At 39.1% G+C, this 18458-nt stretch overlaps 1 protein-coding gene across 7 annotated transcripts in view; it reads left to right on the forward strand.

The window, feature by feature from the left end:
* The window catches only part of SMYD3 (SET and MYND domain containing 3), a 359336-nt gene that overhangs the window by 38187 nt on the left and 302691 nt on the right, over positions 1-18458 (forward strand). For all 7 annotated transcript variants that reach the window (XR_013392181.1, XR_003705990.2, XM_028724158.2 and 4 more), the window contains 3 exons: positions 2334-2441; positions 3799-3856; positions 8224-8360. Coding sequence is in view for 5 of the 7 variants with exons in the window: in XM_028724158.2 (XP_028579991.2) it covers positions 2334-2441; positions 3799-3856; positions 8224-8360 (303 nt within the window). In the remaining 2 variants the exon portion in view is untranslated. The remainder of the gene's footprint in view (positions 1-2333; positions 2442-3798; positions 3857-8223; positions 8361-18458) is intronic.

Raw genomic sequence — 18458 nt, forward strand, 5'->3', positions numbered from 1 at the left:
CCCCAAATACCTCCTTATCTGCTTAAATGGTCTGTTTTGTCTACTTTAGGGATCCACACTCACCTATGAATGTAGGAAATTGGATGATACAGTGGTACCTCATGTTAAGAACTTAATTAATTCTGGAGGTCCGTTCTTAACCTGAAACTGTTCTTAACCTGAGGTACCACTTTAGCTAATGGGGCCTCCCGCTGCTGCCACGCTGCCGGAGCACGATTTCTGTTCTCATCCTGAAGCAAAGTTCTTAACCTGAGGTACTACTTCCGGGTTAGCGGAGTCTGTAACCTGAAGCATCTGTAACCCAACGTACCACTGTATTGGTACATATCGGTAGATTCAGATGTTACTCTGAACTAGAGCTTTCCAAACTTTTATGTTGGTGACACACTTTTTAGACATGCATCATTTTGCAACACAGTAATTCAGTTTTACTAGCAACCCAGAGGTTAAACTAACCCCTTTCCAGGCCCAGGAGGAGCACGGTGAGCATTTGTGCAACATACCTACACAGTACAACACTCTACTGTGTCATGACATATAGTTTTACATAAACAAGTTTAACCTCCTCCTTTGCTTATGAGCTACCACTTCCCTCCCTCCTATGCAGCTGGGAAGAGGAGTACGGAAACTTCTGCTTCCTTAATTGATTATTCACAGGTCTCACCTAGATCTGAAATTGTGGTTAATTTTACCAGCAGTTCATTAAAAACAAGCAAGCTTCACACACCATGGTTTGAAATTTGCTTGTTTGAAGCTAATCATAGTTCATTTTGACCAGTTTGTTTGTAGTTTTTTCATTTATTTATTATAACAACAGACAGGTTGGGGGGGGGGAATAATGCAAGAAAAATTTGTTTAAAAATAATAAGTTGTTACAATTGCTGATAAGGAAATACGGGGAATGGAGGTATAGTTTATGATTACAAGGTCTCTAAATCAAAACAATTGCAAATTTCTATTTCAGAAAAGATAAAAGTATCAATAAACTAAATTCAGACATTTACATAGACCTGTGGGATATAACACTCCAGTTTGTATATGAAATAAAATTAAACCAAATGGTGAAGAAACAACTTTGAGCACTTTGGCACCCAGACATTTTTAGCTTATATGAGATTTTTTTTTAATAACGCTGATTTACCAAGTCTTGACATAGTCTAATAGTTCAGATTATTGAAATCAAAGGTCTTCCCAAACTTGGCAGTTCTGGCCTAGGCTGCAGTTGAAAGATGTGAGATCAGTTCCTTGTTTTTCAGATCTTGACCCAAATTTACAAATTCAAAAGAGTCAAACAAGGGGAGGGGATGAATTGTTTGCCTGGTTAGGAGTGAGATCTGAGAAAATACTTTTGTCCAGAACTCCTTTATCTAGGTGCAGTTTCAGCATACAGTGGTGCCTCGCAAGACGAAAATAATCCGTTCCGCGAGTCTCTTCGTCTAGCGGTTTTTTCGTCTTGCGAAGCAACCCTATTAACGGCTTAGCGGATTAGCGCTATTAGCGGTTTAGCGGATTAGCGGCTATTAAAGGCTTAGCAGATTAGCGGCTAAAAGGCTATTAGCGGCTTAGTGGCTTAGAAAAAGGGGGGGGGGAGCGAAAAAAAATCGCAAGACTCGCAAGACCATAGGGAAAATCGTCTTGCGAAGCAACTCAAAAACGGAAAACCCTTTCGTCTAGCGGGTTTTTCGTCTTGCGAGGCATTCGTCTTGCGGGGCACCACTGTATGTGTTGGTAGGTCCCAGTATCCTGGCAGAGTAGCTTAGTGTGGTCTGTAAAACAGTTGAAAGAAGAAATGTAACAATTATATAGGGAAGTTGTTAGTACTGTATGTGGGTTGTGGGTTTTTTCTGCACAGATAGTTTTAGTTAATTAATCAGTGGGGTGAAATTTTGGCAGAGAGCTTAAAATGGAAGGGCACTTTTTATATTACAGAAATAGGGAAAATATTTTCATTTAATACACAGTGGTAGAATTTTCCTTAAATTTTAATATGTCTCCAGAATCCTACAAAGTCACTTACACTGAGGTTTGGGTAATATGCAAAATTATTTAGATGTAAAAGACAGATGGTTGATCAGCTAAAACATTTAAATGGTTGGTAGATCTAATAACAATTAATACCTTACTGTAAAAATAGACCGAGTGTTTCAATAGCATTTCTTGCAAAAACCATATGTCCAACCATAATCAGTAGCTTGGATCCAAATATTCTTATGCTTGCGCAAAATCACTTTTATCTGTGCACTGGTCTCTTGCAGTAATAATTCATATTTATTATATTTCAATATCTGAAAAGTTTACTGGCAAAATAACTTCTGTTTTCTCGCAACTTGTAGAAAGAAGCCTGGCAGGACCACAAACGGGAATGCAAGTGTATTAAGAGCATTGAGCCTAACTTCCCCCCAGACTCAGTGAGGCTTGTTGGCAGGATCATTTTCAAACTAGTAAGTAAACTTTCTACCTGTGATTGATCCTTGAAAAGGTGTCTGCCCTGACTCTGTGGCTGAGGAGGCCTATATTTCACAGAGTTGTTATTGCTTCTGTTATGTACTGAAGTTCTCACCCTGGGCCAGCAGGGGGATACTGTAGATAGTTTAGGTCCACATATGCAAATAAGGGATCAAAAATGACGTTCGGTGATTGGATAGTTACAGAAAATGGTTACTGTTGCGTTCTAGTGGAGCTCTATATAAGCAGGCTGGCTGAACCCTTCAGTTCAGTTCTGTTCTGGCCTGTGAATAAACAAGAGGTGTTTGAAGAATCGCTGTGTCGTCTGATATATTCACCCACAACTTAACAGCTTCATAATAGCTCTTGTTGGGGAGAGGCTAGAATAAGAACTGGCCGCCCAAGTTTCCCTATGCTCTTTGCCGAAGCAAATTTCCTTCCCTGCCAGTGAGAGCCTGGCTTATTAATGACCTCGAGTGGAACTTCTTGAATTGACTGCCTACGTGGATGTAGGTAGCTTCTGTTCATGTTGCATTATTCTCTGCAATTGGCAGCAGGGATGCAACTATTGTGCCATCACTTACTCGACTTTCAAGATACATGCATGCAAAAAGGCAGAAAACGGTCACATTTGTGTGAACCGCTTTTGGATTTATTACAAATGCATCCTTAGGCACTGGGATGGAAATGCAGAAGCAGAAGGACAGACTATACTCAGAAGAATAAATTCATAAGTAATATATGTCATAAAATGCAAGCAAGTTGCAGCAGAATAGTAATTTGAGTAAGCAGCATTGAAGTCCTGACTGAATCAAACTTGCTGTAAAGATTATAATTGCTGGAATTTGTGCACTTAGTGCTGGCTTCAGAGTTTAGTCCTTAGCTTGATCTTAGATGAATCCAGAAGTTGTATGTTTACGCATATGTAGTTTCAAAATTTTCACAGCTCAGATCTCTATGTGAGGCTCATCGTCTGACATCAGTTTCAAGGGGGCTTCTTTTGCACATGTTCACAAATGTTCACAAATGTTGCATATCAGTAAAATAAATACCTTGTGTCAGTGAGTGAATTCAAAAAGGTTTGTAACAGCCACCTCAGCTGTGCTTGACTTAGTGTGGAACTCAGTGGAACATATGGGTGAAATGTGTTCTGCAAAGCAAGGTGTGAAAATCAAGAGAACAAGAATAAATGAGTTGTAACTTATAACAAAATGCTACTAATGTTTTCACAAACATGAACAAGAACGGATTAATGCTAATGATTGCTCTTTTAGTGCTATACATAAAGGATTAAAAATTGAGTTAATGATTTAGTCTGCCATCCTTTTAATTCATTATTATTATGCTCACCAGTTAAGACAATCAACATGTCCATCTGAAGAGCTCTACTCCCTTTTTGATCTTCAGTCAAGTAAGTAGACGTTAGCCATACTTTTTTGTAAATGCTTCCCATGTTTACTGTGTAGCATCCTGAGATTTAACTTCCTCTTGGAACTTAAATCTTGACTCGGCTAAGTAACACCTGAGAAGAGCTAGAAGGATTGTTTTTCGAGTTTGTGTTTTTGTTTTTTTATGCTAACTAATATGTTTTCATTTTTGGGTTGTACAGTGCTTTTGGATTTAATTTCAGAAGTGATCTAGAAGAAAAATACAGACAATTCAAAGAACAAATGTTTCCGGCATTGTGGATTAGCAGCTCTTCTGTATTGGAATCCATTTATTCACTCTGCCATTGGCATCTGGTTGTCCTCTATGAGAATAGGATGATGGACTAGTTGTGCCTTTGGCCTGATCCAGCAGGACTGCTCATACGTAGATTACTCTAATATTTTGCGAGCTTCTTGGTAGCTTGTTCCATCACCTTCCTGAGGATGCCCTATACTACTTTCAGCCACTGTTGAATGATGGGCTGATGAAGGATTTTTAGGAATATATAATCAGAACACATTATTAAAGTGGTACCTTGGTTCTCAAATTTAATACGTTCCGGAAGTCCGTTCGAAAACCAAAGCGTTCCAAACCAAGGCGTGCTTTCCCATAGAAAGTAATGCACAATGGATTAATCCGTTCCAGACTTTTAAAAACAACCCATAAAACAGCAATTTAACATGAATTTTACTATCTAACGAGACCATTAATCCATAAAATGAAAGCAATAAACAATGTGCTGTACTTTGCAGCTTTGATCCTTTTCCGCAGTCACACAGTCAATCAATCAATAGCTGAACTGGGTTCCACACAGTCACAAAAATGGAAAGAAAAAAAAGCCCCCCAAACAAAAACGCAAAATAAATATCAAAAACAGACAGATCTCAGCGTAGCTCTCAGAATGGAAGCGTGGCACTCAAATCTGAAGCGTAACACTCAAAACGGAGCATGTTCGGCTTCCAAAAAAGGTTGCAAACCGGAACACTTACTGCTGGGTTTGCAGCGTTCAGGTTCCAAGTTGTTCGACTACTAAGCCATTCGAGAACCAAGGTACCACTGTATTACTATTAGTATTAACGACAGTAGTAGGTTTTTTTTACCACTTTTCTGTCCACAAGAGCCCCCATGGTAACATCTTATTACAATCCAAAGATCATTGACCTGATTTTAACTTATTTCCAAATAAGCATGCTTAAAATTGCACCACAAAGGTAGTATTCACATGTGGGATTTAAATCATTTTATTTTTTCCTGCATCTGCCTAGAAATGTCCGTTTTATTTAAAAGCAGGTTTTCTTCTTCTTTCTATCCTGCTTCCGCAATATTCACCATCATATGCACAGATGGTTGGAATGGGGCTCAGTGGTCCTTTTAGTATAACATGTGAAAAAAGGGGCTGCATACACTATTCATAGCCATACTTCTTGCAGCGTTTCATCTTCCCGGAAATGGAACAATTTTAATTTTCTAAACCCCAGAAAATTAAAACAATTTGTTTACTCAATATCATTTCACTTTTTACTTCCTTTGTCTTCAGTGTGAGATGGGAAAGTTAGCTCCTGATCACTTGCTGTGAAAACTCTTATGGGACAATTTTTCTCAGACAATGTTTAATTCTGACATCTTGGCCAGATTCCAGCCTGGATAATTGCCCTCTGCTTTTTGATTCTCTAAATTCTCCCCAAAGTTTTGGACGGATATATTATTCTTGTTTGCATCTGTCCTGAACTGAAATGTCCCCCACACTGCATTCTTAAACGGTTGCTACTCTCCATCCCAGAGGTGGTTTTGCTTCAGCGATGGGTGAAGTTAATACTGTCTGCCTGTCTCTGAAATAAATCAATAAATTCTGCAATGTGCATTGTGCTCCTTTGGGCTGAATAGGTTCTTTAAAATATAATATCCTGTTCTTAAAATGTAAAAACGGAAGGAAAGAGGACCATGGGGCCACTTCCAGGGGAAAGCTGTAATATAAGCACACAAATGTAGTAGCACTACATTTCCCTGGGGGTGTATAGTTCAATGTACTTTCTTACGGCTTCCCCCTTCTATAGACAGTGAAGTGGGGGAACTGGAAACCTTCCTTCCCAACCTTTTACAAAGCAGCCTACAACATCAGTGCCTCTGGATATTTTGGATCCCTTTTGCGTAATACTCCAAGGTGGCTGATCTTTGGAAATTGTGGACCCACCCCATTTAAATGCAGCACTCTTGAGATTCCTTACGCTCAATAGAGCTCTATCCCACTGGTTAGGAGGAACAGGAGGTCTGTGGCGTTCTCCCCAATCCACATCCAGCTTTCCCTTCTGATCCAGTGCCAGTGCATGAGTAACTTGCACCAAACAGTGGGAGAGAGCTGAATGGGGATATACAAGGCGCAAACATAATGTGTGCAGGACCATGCACAGTGTTAAGTTTTCTGTGTCATTAGATCTGGAAGCAATTCTGGAGCTCTGTTATTAGTTAGTATAACTGTACAGTGGATGCTCGGGTTGTGAACGTGATCCGTGCGGGATGCACGTTCGCAACTTGCAACGTTCGCAACTTGCAGCGGCGCATCTGCACGCACGCAGCTTCAATTTGGCGCTTCTGCGCATGCGCAAAGCGCGATTAAGCACTTCTGCGCATGCGCAACCCCCGAAACCCAGAAGTAACCCATTCCGGTACTTCGGGGCTTCGGTGGGTCCATAACTCAAAAAGACGCAACCTGAAGCATCTGTAACTCAAGGTATGACTGTACATAAATAAATTAGTTGGTCCTTTCCCACGGTCGGTCACCCCTGCAGTGTTTTAAAAGGTGGACATAATTTTGCACCTTTCTTCATAAGATTTGGGAGGAACTACAGTTTACGTTTTTTTAGCTGTGAGTGGTAAAGAAGCTGAAGAAAAAAACATATTCTTATACCTTAAATGACAAAGATTTCTTTCAGTAGTATGGTAAAGAATTCTTTTCACTAGACGTTTATGCTCGATTGCTACACACTTGAAACCTTGTGTGCCTTTTCTGACTTTAAAAGCATCCTTGGACTAATGTACAATTACTGTAATATCTAGTTTGGCTCAAAGACACTTGGTTTCTTGTTTCCAGATTCGGTACCACAGAAATCATAACATGTAAATAATTGATCGGATCAGCTTTCATTCCCCCCCTGGCCTAATAACTCGGTTTCCAATAAAATGTGGACCACTATGAATAAACTATGCATGGATATTATATTTTTGATTTGGACCATGTCAGTTAAGATGTGGTTAGAAGGTTGCAGATTCTTTTAAATCATTTCCTGCTGCAGGGATTCAGTTTGCAAAGGGGGGATTTTTTACGGGGTTGGATCAAGAGAGAAGCCTGCCAAAGGGGGGACTAGTAGAAGCTGGATTCCTGCCCTGACTTCCCTGGCAGCCAGTCTAGGGTTGGGGGACATTCCTCAATACAGTGGGCTTGGGGCTGAGGGGGGAAGGGGAGAATACCCCCAAATTGGGCAGATAATTTTTCCTAGTGGGGCCCCTGCTCATTGAAGGTGTCTCTGTCTGATTTTTTGAAACCCCCACTTTCACCTCAGCCCCCTACATCACAGTGACCTTCTAACCATCAGTGAAAGGTTTTTGGCTGATGGGTGAAAAGGTTCCTAAAGGGAAGAGTGGACTTCTCCTAGTTCCATTCTTTGGGCTTTTCTCTGGATCCAGCCCATGGTTTCTCTGTTAATACTCGCCATATTACCTGTCATATTTAGAGATAAACATCCAATATATTCTTATTACATTAACGTGCATTTTTATAGGCTTTGAATTCCAGCCTTCCATAATTTTATTAAGCTCTTCTAAGGTGTTATCCCCATTGTACCTGTAAACAGGTAGCTTTAAATAGTATTTTCTGAGAACTGATTTGAAGAATGAAATCAACCCAAGTCCTCTTCTTGTGCTTCTGGGTGACACAAAACAGACAATCCAGCCACCTGCTTTGCTATTTTACAAATCTTCAGACATCTTTTAGTTCCAGGCTTTTGAGCTATCATTCACACAACATTTGCAGAGTTTAGCAACAACTGCCTGATGGTGAGAGGTAGCAATCAACAAATAAAATGGTACATGCCTCACATTTTGTATCTTTGGGGTTGGAAATATATAGACCAGGGTTTCCCAAACTTGGGTCTTGAGCTGTTTTTGGAGTACAATTCCCATCATTCGTGACCACTGGTCCTGCTAGCTAGGGATGATGGGAGTTGTAGTCCAAAAACAGCTTGAGACCCAAGTTTGGGAAACCCTGATCTAGACTGCAAATCTGCCATTGGGCAGACATAAAGATGTTGGTGGAAGTTTCTGTTCACCCCTTGCTTTATGTTGCCTCCTCTAAAGATTTTGACAAGTTAAGTGAAGAAATGAAAGATGGTCTTGGGCACCTTGCAAGGACTCTGCAGTTGTATCTGAAAGTGGAGATCCAAGAAGCTTCTCAGCTGCCACCTGCTCTAGATATTCTTCAGACCTTCGCAAAAGTAAGTGTTAAAACTGGATTCCTGGCAGTTCTATCATTTCCCATGTCCTTAATTTTTGTGTTTCATTCAAAGCCATAATATATTGCCATATGTCAGCGTGAACAGTAAATGTTATGTTCCACTTTGGTAATTAAACAAATTCTGTGCCTGGGAGCAGTATCATTTACTTTATATATATAAAATTGAATTCTTTGTTTTTAATTTAAGCAGCAAAGAATGGGCATATTAAAAATGAGAACGATGATAGCATTAAATGCTGATGTTGAAAAATGACTTGGAACTATTAGAGACAAATTCTATCCACCATAAGGTGTTGCTTTCTGGAAAAATTATCTTATGGTTTATGCTTCGCATTTTTCTTTTGAAACCTGTATATTTCTGCCGAATAAAATCTGTTTGGCAGATACATTTATATTTTGTGTTTTTTCTCATGTTGATATATGATGATATGTCCCACAATATATCGGTGAATTCCAGAATTAGCTACGTCTGGCCATTCCCCCCCTTGATAAACCATCTGACACTTATATTTATTATAGTCAAACACTACTATCCTTGCAGTTGCCCACTTTTGGCCTTAGTTGAAGAGATGGCTTCCTAGAATAGTTTGGGGATCTTTTTTATAATAGCCATTCATTTTTCATTCTTTGGGCTGACTGTGCTGCAGAGGTTTCCTGGTGTGGTTGGCCTCTTAAAGCATTACTGATTAGCCTTTTTGAGTAGCCCTTCTTTGGTGGGAAATTTCCTGAGATCTGGCCTGTGGGGAATTTCCCACAGCTGTTGGGAAGTCCGTGTGGCCAGGCAGTGGAAACTGAAGCAGGAGCGCGAGGGTCCACAACCATAGCCCCACTGGGGAGCGATGAGCAGCTATTTCAGAGTATCTATTTATATCTGGTTATTGGATATAATCAAATCAAAATTGACAGTATGCTCTAAAATGGGCAACTGGTTAATCTTTTAATGATTTTTTTTAAGAGTAACTTTTACTAACAAATTCTCAAAACTACTGATAATTTTATAATTCTCATTATTTTACAACAACTGATAAGTTGAAATAAGTAGGAACACTGCCATCTAATTTATTAGATTTTTTTCAGTGAAAATTCAAGATTTCAGTGAAAACTCAAGATTTTTTTTCAAGAAAATTCTAACACTGCTATTACATATTCCTGGCTTGTTGTTTTTTCAGTCTATAAATTGCAGTCTTTATTTGAGAGTGCAAAGTAGATACGTATAATTTAATCCTGAAATATTAATGTCCTGGGATTTAGTAGTTACATAATCATAATAAAACTGATGGAATGAGGTGTGAGTCATATTTCATCCACAAAAGTTGTGGGAGGAATTCAACATTCAGCTATGTTCCATGTACTGTCAGTGCAAGCATTTCAGCTTGTCAGATGAAACAGTCTCTCCCCGCCACCATCATTATAGCAGGAGACATATATGTGGAAGAAGGGCCTATGTATTTCAGGGGCATTGTTTTGTGGGGTGCAGTGTATGGGTGAAACATTATGCCCAGGTATATCACTTTATTATTCCCCATTGGAATGAATGAGAAAATGTAAAGAGGTGTGTTCCTTTAGAGTTTGGCTTAAACTGCTCCTAGTGACTAATGGTCAGTTTTCCCCTCCAACCCACTCCAAATATTTCCTACCTCACAGATTACTCTATACTTTAGAACTCAGTGGGATCCACTGAGAACTGTGCTAACTATTTGCATAGCCCCACCCTCGATTCAATTTCTGGGTGTAAAAGAAAGATGGAAACAGCTTTTATATATACAGTGGTACCTTGGTTCTTGAACTTAATCTGTTCTGGGAGTCTGTTCGACTCCCGAAACCATTCAAAAACCAAGGCATGGCTTCTGATTGGCTGCAGGAGCTTCCTGCACACAAGCGGAAGCTGCATCGGGCGTTCGGCTTCCGAAAAATGTTTGCAAACTGGAACACTTACTTCCAGGTTTGCGGCGTTCGGCAGCCGATTTGTTTTGCAACTGAGCCATTTGGGAATCAAGGTTTGACTATAATTTGATGTGTCTAGGTTGTCACTTGTTGAGCTGCATCTGTTGTGTTTTAACTATTTTCCAGGTTTTCTTCTTGCTATTTAAACACTGAGTTGATATAATTTTATTAAGCATAATATGCTGATAAAAATGATTTGTGTGTAGCTATGGAAGTCAACCTTAATGAATTTCATTTTTCCGCTTTGCCGAAAAACTAAATGCAATGAAGATAGTATTTTCAAAAGAAGTGTGCAAGTGTGCAGGTCTTACTATACTTTGCAAAATTACTTTTAATCGATTTTCTGCCATTTTTTTTCATTTATGCATCCAGTGTCCACTATTTGAATTTTGAATTTTGCTGTTCCTATGTTGTAACTTGTATGCTGTTCCTTTAAGGGGAATAGCTTGGGAGTGACCAGGGAGAGGCCTATGGAGACATCTTTTTCTGAGTGATGGCAAAAGTGATGGCAACTGGGTTTTCCTGCTCTTTTCTTCCTTTTATTTTCAGCTTGTAAAAGCAGAATTTAGTTGGTTGTAAGCAAAGGAAAAGAAATCTTTGTTACAGAAGTCAAGCTTACAGGAACCATCAGTCCTGTTAAGAAGACTTAGGCTGTTGCAGTATTGTGTATTCACTATACTATGTTTAATATACTGAGCTGCTTTTTATATGAATGACATGGAGGTTTAAGGCTCATTATGTCATAGAGAGCAATTTATTAACTTTTGAATGAACAAAAACAAGGAAGACTATCTGTGAGAGAAGTGAAATCCCATGTAGCATTTAAAAGATATGTTGTGAGTTTTACGTGGTGCTAGATGGACTCATGGTTTTTTATGAATGTAGTACCACCAGTATGTGATATCCTGTTGTAATATTGTTTTTCTGACTTTGCAACACATTCTTTTAAAGTTCACTGGATGCTTGCTGTAAGCCTAGCCTCCATTTTTTCCTTTCTGATCAATCAGAAATTGTAGAAAGCTACAGTTGAAGGTCAGTCATAATCTGTTTGATGCTGTAACTTCAAGAACAAGAAGGAAGAGACAAGAAGTCAAAATAGAAAAACAAGCAGACCTTCACTGAGGTGACTAATTCCTGACATTTTCTAGAAAGAGATTCTAATGAAACTGGCTTTAAAAAAGTAAAAATTGGCTCCTTAATTTGCCCCTGTGCTCAAGAGAGTTTTGATCAGATATGACCAGAGGCTAAAATCTGTTTTGGAAAATATATTTGAAACACATCCACAGAAGGTCAGTGAATGCATTTCAGTTTATGAATATCAAAGAGAAAGCAAAGGCACATTGTACACAAATGAATGTTGTGGAAGGGAAAATACAAGGAGCAGTGTATGCAGGTGAAATAAAACACAATGATTAAATGGAAAAGCAAAACAGAATATGAATATGCAATCTTTTAAAAATCATCTTTATTATTAACTACACACAATTGAGCACAAAAAACCAAAACACAAGCACTAAGTTGCTTCTTGGGGCCTTCACCTTTACCATGCATGAGTTAATAGTACTTTCTTTTCTTTGTGCCCTTGTTATCCACAGCCTAAATTATTACAAGTCTAGCTCAGTTTTATTGTTAAAACAACAAGGTCATCACAGAGCTCAGAAATAAACTGATTTCAGGCCACAGTAATAAAGCCTTATTAAGAATAGGTGGTCAGCACAACAATTTTTGTTTGCACATGGGAATTCCCCTCCCTGGCCTCTGTGCATTGCCGCCCTACCCCCCAAAAAATCTTCTCTGGTGGGTTGAGGGGGAAGTTCTGATACATAGCCAGAAGTTAGTGATAGGGCTGTATCATCAGTGATTCAGTTCACATTTAAAGGCAAACTTCACTAAGAAAGAATACGTGAACTGAAATACAGCTTTCATAATTCACTCTTCTCAAAAAAATTGCAGTGCAGTTCTCCAGCCGAGTAATGTGTACTAAAATGCACAAAGTTGGGTAAAGTGTGCATAAAAAATGCATTTATTAGTGAAAATAACGTAAAATAATGCTTTGTACTAAGGGAAATGTCTGTATTAGGCAAATTAGCATACAAACATGTATATTCACACAAATGCTGATGAATTTTCACGATGACTTTTTAAAATTGCAAATTGATTTGAAAATATTAAGATTTGGATGAATTAGAAACCGAAATTGACAGATTTGCCCATCCCTGATAATCAGTCTCCAGTAATTGTACTAAAAGATGGATGTAATTCAAGAACCAAATCATTCATGTGCAAATGAAATAAAAACGGGTGAAGGAACTGACTAGTCTCACACCTTTAGTTGTAGGAATTATTTCAGATGGCCTTAAAGTAAATCAATGTCAATTGATACTTGTACTCCACAACCAATTTATCATGATTGATCCTATTGAAGGCTGCTGTAAGGTAGACAAATGCCACAAAGTAGTCTTTTAGCATATTTGCTCAGCCAGTAATTAAGAACAAAGCATTGATCTATTTCCCCACAAGATGATACCCCTTCTTCTGGTCATGTACCTAATTTTGACCCGGTATCTTACAGGCCTTTTGGGTGATAATGACTAGGATCCAATTTGTTCTTATATATCATTAAGATAATGCTCACCCTCCAGTCCGTGGGCTTTGTACCGTATTATTTCTATAGGCAACAATGCATGTTTGCTGTAGAGTTTCAACATGGCATTAAGTTGTACTTAAACCAGGTATGTACAGTCCAATTCTTTAAACATGATATCACATGAGATCACCTACATGGAGGTATGTGAGTGTCAGTGGTATGGATGCAACTCCATAGAAATCACTGTGTTCCAACATGTGATGATTTCACCATCTGAAATGTTCTATGTGAGTGGAGCCTGCCAAGTGGAGTAGATCTGTCCCAAGTCAGTGCTTCAACCATTGTGTCTGTGAATGTGTGTATCTGGATTGTGATGCGGATGTCAGTTTCCCACTATTTCCCAAAGTTATAAGATGTCGCTGAAGGTTTGATTGGAATTGGCCAATTGATGGCAGACATTCTGTATGATTTCTAGACATTTCTTAAAATATAAGCCTATGAGCCTCTGCATTCATAGTATACGATTTTAGATATTGTGCTTTGGAATTAGTATCTGAAGTAAGTCAGCTGGCATGTGGGAGCTCTTAGGGAGTAATCTTATGCACATGAAGCTGGTGTAAATCAAGCTGGTTTAAGTTGGTGTAAGTAAGTCCTATTCATCAGAGTGCTGCTGCTGCTGCTGCTGCTCAGCTTAGTGTGGCAGAGGGAAAACAAGCCTTTAAAATAGTGCTGTATGCCAGGTTGCCAGGTCACATAACCAAGCTGCACAGGCTCAATTTGTTTATGGATCCACAGGGAACCCCTTCCTCCCCAATATAAATAGGTTGGTGGCTGTTATTAGTCATGGGTTTTGGAGAGAAGACCAGCTGGCCAAGATTCACTTGAGATGTATTAAAACTTCACATCAGAATATTTTAGGGAGTTACAAGCATGTGGGGTTGTCCATAGCAGTCTCTAGTTCATGACATACATCTATAGATAGTTAGAATGTCCTGGTAGGAGTCAACTGTCCATCAAGAAGTATTTGTCAAGCTCTGCTTGAAGCAAGAACTGACAGACATCTAGGCCATTGCTTTCAGTATTGTTACCGGTGATGCATAGAAACCTGTGGTAGCAACCATGCATTATGCAAATAGTAGCTTAGATATTCCTGTGTCAGTATAAGCCAGGCGAAAAGAGATCGCAATCAGTTCTGTTCTGTCTTATTTAGCTCCTGTAATGTCCACAATATTCTGAAAGGCTTTTATCTTTATTTAAAATGTCAACTTGAAATAATTAATAAAAGATGCAATCAAATTTCCATTTAGCAACAGTTTAAAATGACTTAATTATCTTAAGACCGCTCTCTTTTCATTACCATTCCTAGCACAGAGTTCTGTTGTTGTTTTTTTAATTTGCAGACTTACAGAGATGAGCTATAAAGAGTTAGCTAAAACTTGTTTAACTAGGCTTAGGAAAACAGATGGAAGTTTGCATGGAATTAGTACTCAAATCTGGGCTCAAGGTCCCTTCCCATTTATCAATTTGCTGTGCCAACAAAAAAGAGCTTCCTTTTTTCATTTGTTGTGCATTGCTTCTCTCACAGCTACCTACTCTTCTGTTTCATGGATATCAGTATGCAATATTTGAACATTGCAGTTATTCCCTTGATAATACATGCATATATTTTGCGGTTTTCACAAGAGTTACAACCCTGTATTGGTTGATGATTGTATGAGATATTGCCATTGCAGGATTTGCTTTCTTCAGTCTCTGGATTGTATCTGATTAAATCATGCTCAGAGTATATGCCCATTGAAATCAACGGACTTAAGTTAGTGAAGTCCATTATTTTAGCGGGTCTACGCTTGGTATAACATACAGAGCAATCCCCCCATTATGTCAGGGTGTTGCAGGGGGTTGTACTGAGCAAAGGTGTTCCTCTGCACAGCTCTACAAGTATTTACAGGAATAGCCAACTGCACAAATATAAGGTGGGGGGACACCTGGCTTGCCAGTACTGCATGTGAAAAGAATCTAGGGGTCTTAGTAGACCACAAGCATAACATGAGTCAACGGTGTGATGCAGCAGAATTAAATTGTTGTTGTTGTTTGCTGTAATAATAATGATAATGATAATAATAATAATAATATGTTTCCGAGCACAATTCAAAGTGTTGGTGCTGATCTTTAAAGCCCTAAACGGCCTCGGTCCTGTATACCTGAAGGAGCGTCTCCACCCCCATCGTTCAGCCCAGACACAGATCCAGCACCGAGGGCCTTCTGGCGGTTCCCTCATTGCGAGAAGTGAGGTTACAGGGAACCAGACAGAGGGCCTTCTTGGTAGTGGTGCCCGCCCTGTGGAACGCCCTCCCTTCAGATGTGAAGGAAATAAGCAGCTATCTTCTTTTTAAAAGACATCTGAAGGCAGCCCTGTTTAGGGAAGTTTTTAATATTTAATGCTGTATTGTTTTTAACACTTGATTGGAAGCCTCCCAGACTGCCTGTGGAAACTCAGCCAGATGGGCAGGGTATAAATAATAAATTATTATTATTATATTATTATAAAGCTAATGCTATTCTAGGCTGCATCAGCAGAGGTATACTGTCCCCATCAAAGAAAGTAATAATACCACACTATTCTGCCTTGGTCAGACCACACCTGGAGTACTATGTCCAGGTCTGAGTGCCACAATACAATTGGACATAATTTGGAATTACGATGGTGGATTGAACCTTTCAGAGCTGCATTGATTTTAACCAAGATGTAAGATATCTGAACCAGAATTTGCATGTTGGTTCCTGAAACCAAGGAGCAGGATTTTGTCCATGTTTGGATACAATTGGATGCCATTTTGAATCAACACTGAACCTTTCAAAACCATTAATTTCAAAAGTGCACCTTTTTCTGTTCGTTAGAATGACTGAGCAAAGCCAGACTTTTACCACGAATGCTATGATTAAACAGAAGCAATAGTAGGCCCTGCTCATGGATAAACTCTCAGACTGTTATACCACCTGTGTCGGAATAACATTGTCACCTCCAAATTACTACATACTTTGGGCAGTGATCCAAAGGCAGTGAACAACCACACAGGTATGGGTTAGTCAGGAGCCTGCCTCAGAGATCCTACAGGCTCCAAGCTGAGCTGAGGCTCATTCCAAAGGAGGCTGTTTTGCAGGCCACTTGGAGAAACACCTGAAGTCTAAAATTCTGCCATACACCCAAATTATCTAGATCCTCTCCAAACACCCAAATCTCTCAGTTATCATAGACACTCCCAGCAAAAATCAGTAGGTAGCATACATGAAACCTAGTTGGTATAGGGCACAAAGTACTTCTGAGCTACATTTATCACTAAACATATTGTTGGCATTTTTTTTTTAAGTAACATATAAATGGAAGAAATGCCTTGTACAATTTTAGGCTCTCATTTCTGGGAGAAAAATGATGATGACCTATGTCCTCTTTTGTCATCAAGTTTGAGAAATATACAAAACTCCTACTTAAGTCCATACTTGCTCATTGTATGCTGGGCTATATTTTGCTTTGTTTCATCTTTTGAAAACCAGATTTATATTAAGCCTTGTGAAGTTCTGTTGGAAACGAACGGAGACAGCAATCCTGGAAAACATTCTCTCTAGTGAATTGTGACAGCTGTGTCTTTTCTCAGCTTAAATCCCTTGTTCTATCCGTCTCTCCTTTATCTCCTAGTTTTTTGTCATTTTTTAACTTAACCTAAAATCCAGGGATTTAAATATCAGAATTCTGAATGTAGCTGAATTTTGGCCCAAGTTCAGAATGAGCTTGAGCAGTTGTTGCCACTTTCTCAGTTTCATTTTCATGGTTAATGTGAGCAATGCTTTATTATTATTATTGTATTTTTAAGAAAACGAGTTTATATTCAGAAACTGGAATTGAGTTCGGGAGAAATATCTCTGCTGTAATACTGTCTAGCTTTTCTGTAGCAGATTTGTGTCCATGTCAGTGATAAATATGGATTGTGCTTAGTGAGGTAGAGCTATGTGGGTTTCCTGTTTATATAGCAGCTATGCTATCACAGTCCGGAGCAGCTTTTGCTAATTATTCCTGATATAATTTCAAACCTATCTGACTGTGAAATTGTAACTGCAAGAATAAACTTCCGAGTCTGTTGCAGAAACTCAATAAACTAGTTCAGCTGTTTCCCAATCTATCTGGTTGGCATGTGTTGATGAGTGGAAATAAAGTTCTCTGATATGAATGCTAGGGCCAATCCTCATGTGCTGTGAGTGATTCATGTTTAGATCTCCTGAAATTTTTATTGTAAAGCAGTGGAGCCCCCGTACCAGGTACTCACATCCTGAAATGCTCAGAAAATGCAATTTTAGAGTTGTTAATTCATTAAAGAAACTATCCTCTAATTGGTTGATGAATTATTTTATTAAATCCACATATATTTGCATGTGAATAAAGCAATACCATATTGGCTTGAATATAATCCTTACTTTTTTCCAAATTCCAATCATGAAAAGTTAAGTGTAGCTTAAATTTGTGACCTTACAAAAATTGGCTTTTATGATATCGCTTCTGAAACAGACATACGGTAAAATGGAACAGGTGTGAGTGTCTGCGGAATTTTAAGTGAGCAGCTTATATTCAGGTATTGTCTTTTTTTCTTTCCCCCCTTGGATTTTAAAGGTGCGGCTTATATTAGGGTGCGGTTTATATTTGGGCCAATACGGTAGTTCTGAAGAATGCAGCATTATTTATTAGATTATTTAAAATACTTCTTTACTGGCCTTCAGCTCTTCTAGGGAGGTTTCTGTTTGTGTTGCAGCAAGTAGTATTTTAGGTAAAGGTAAAAGATGCGGGTGGTTCAAAGCCGTGTGATGGGGTGAGCTCCTGTTGCTCTGTCCCAACTTCTGCCAACCTAGCAATTCGAAAGCACGCCAGTGCAAGTAGATAAATAGGTACTGCTATGGTAGGAAGGTGAATGGTATTTTTGTGCACTCTAGCTTCCATCACGGTCCTCCGTTGCGCTAGAAGCGATTTAGTCCTGCTGGCCACATGCCCTGGAAAGCTGTCTGCGGACAAACGCCGACTCCCTCGGCCTGAAAAGTGAAATGAGCACCACACCCCACCTTTGACTGGACTTAACTGTCCAGGGGTCCTTTGTTTTTACCTTACTTCAAAGGAAATTTCCCCTTTGGTATGAGAGAAGGTACTTGCCCTCTGTAGATTGTAAGCACTGACATCATTGCAATTTATATTAAGAGCACATCTTGGTTTTTAAAATACTGCATATTCCCCACTTCTCCTTTAGATCTGGACCATGAATACAGCATATTTTTCAATCTCCTTTTGTCAGAATTTATTTGGCCTAGAAAGCTTTCCCAGGCTATAATTACAGTACCTTTTAATTTCATCTTTTGATAAGCAAGAAGCAATCCATACATATCAGTGGCTATTCTCTTTTTTTCCATTCTTTTGAAGATCAAGCTTCACCAGGAAAGAGTTCAAGAGAGAGGGCAACTGGTGGCTTAACGCAAGTAAACAAATGGTTTTGATTAAATCCACACAATGAT

Source organism: Podarcis muralis, chromosome 3 (genome assembly GCF_964188315.1).
Source record: "Podarcis muralis chromosome 3, rPodMur119.hap1.1, whole genome shotgun sequence".
Taxonomy (NCBI): domain Eukaryota; kingdom Metazoa; phylum Chordata; class Lepidosauria; order Squamata; family Lacertidae; genus Podarcis; species Podarcis muralis.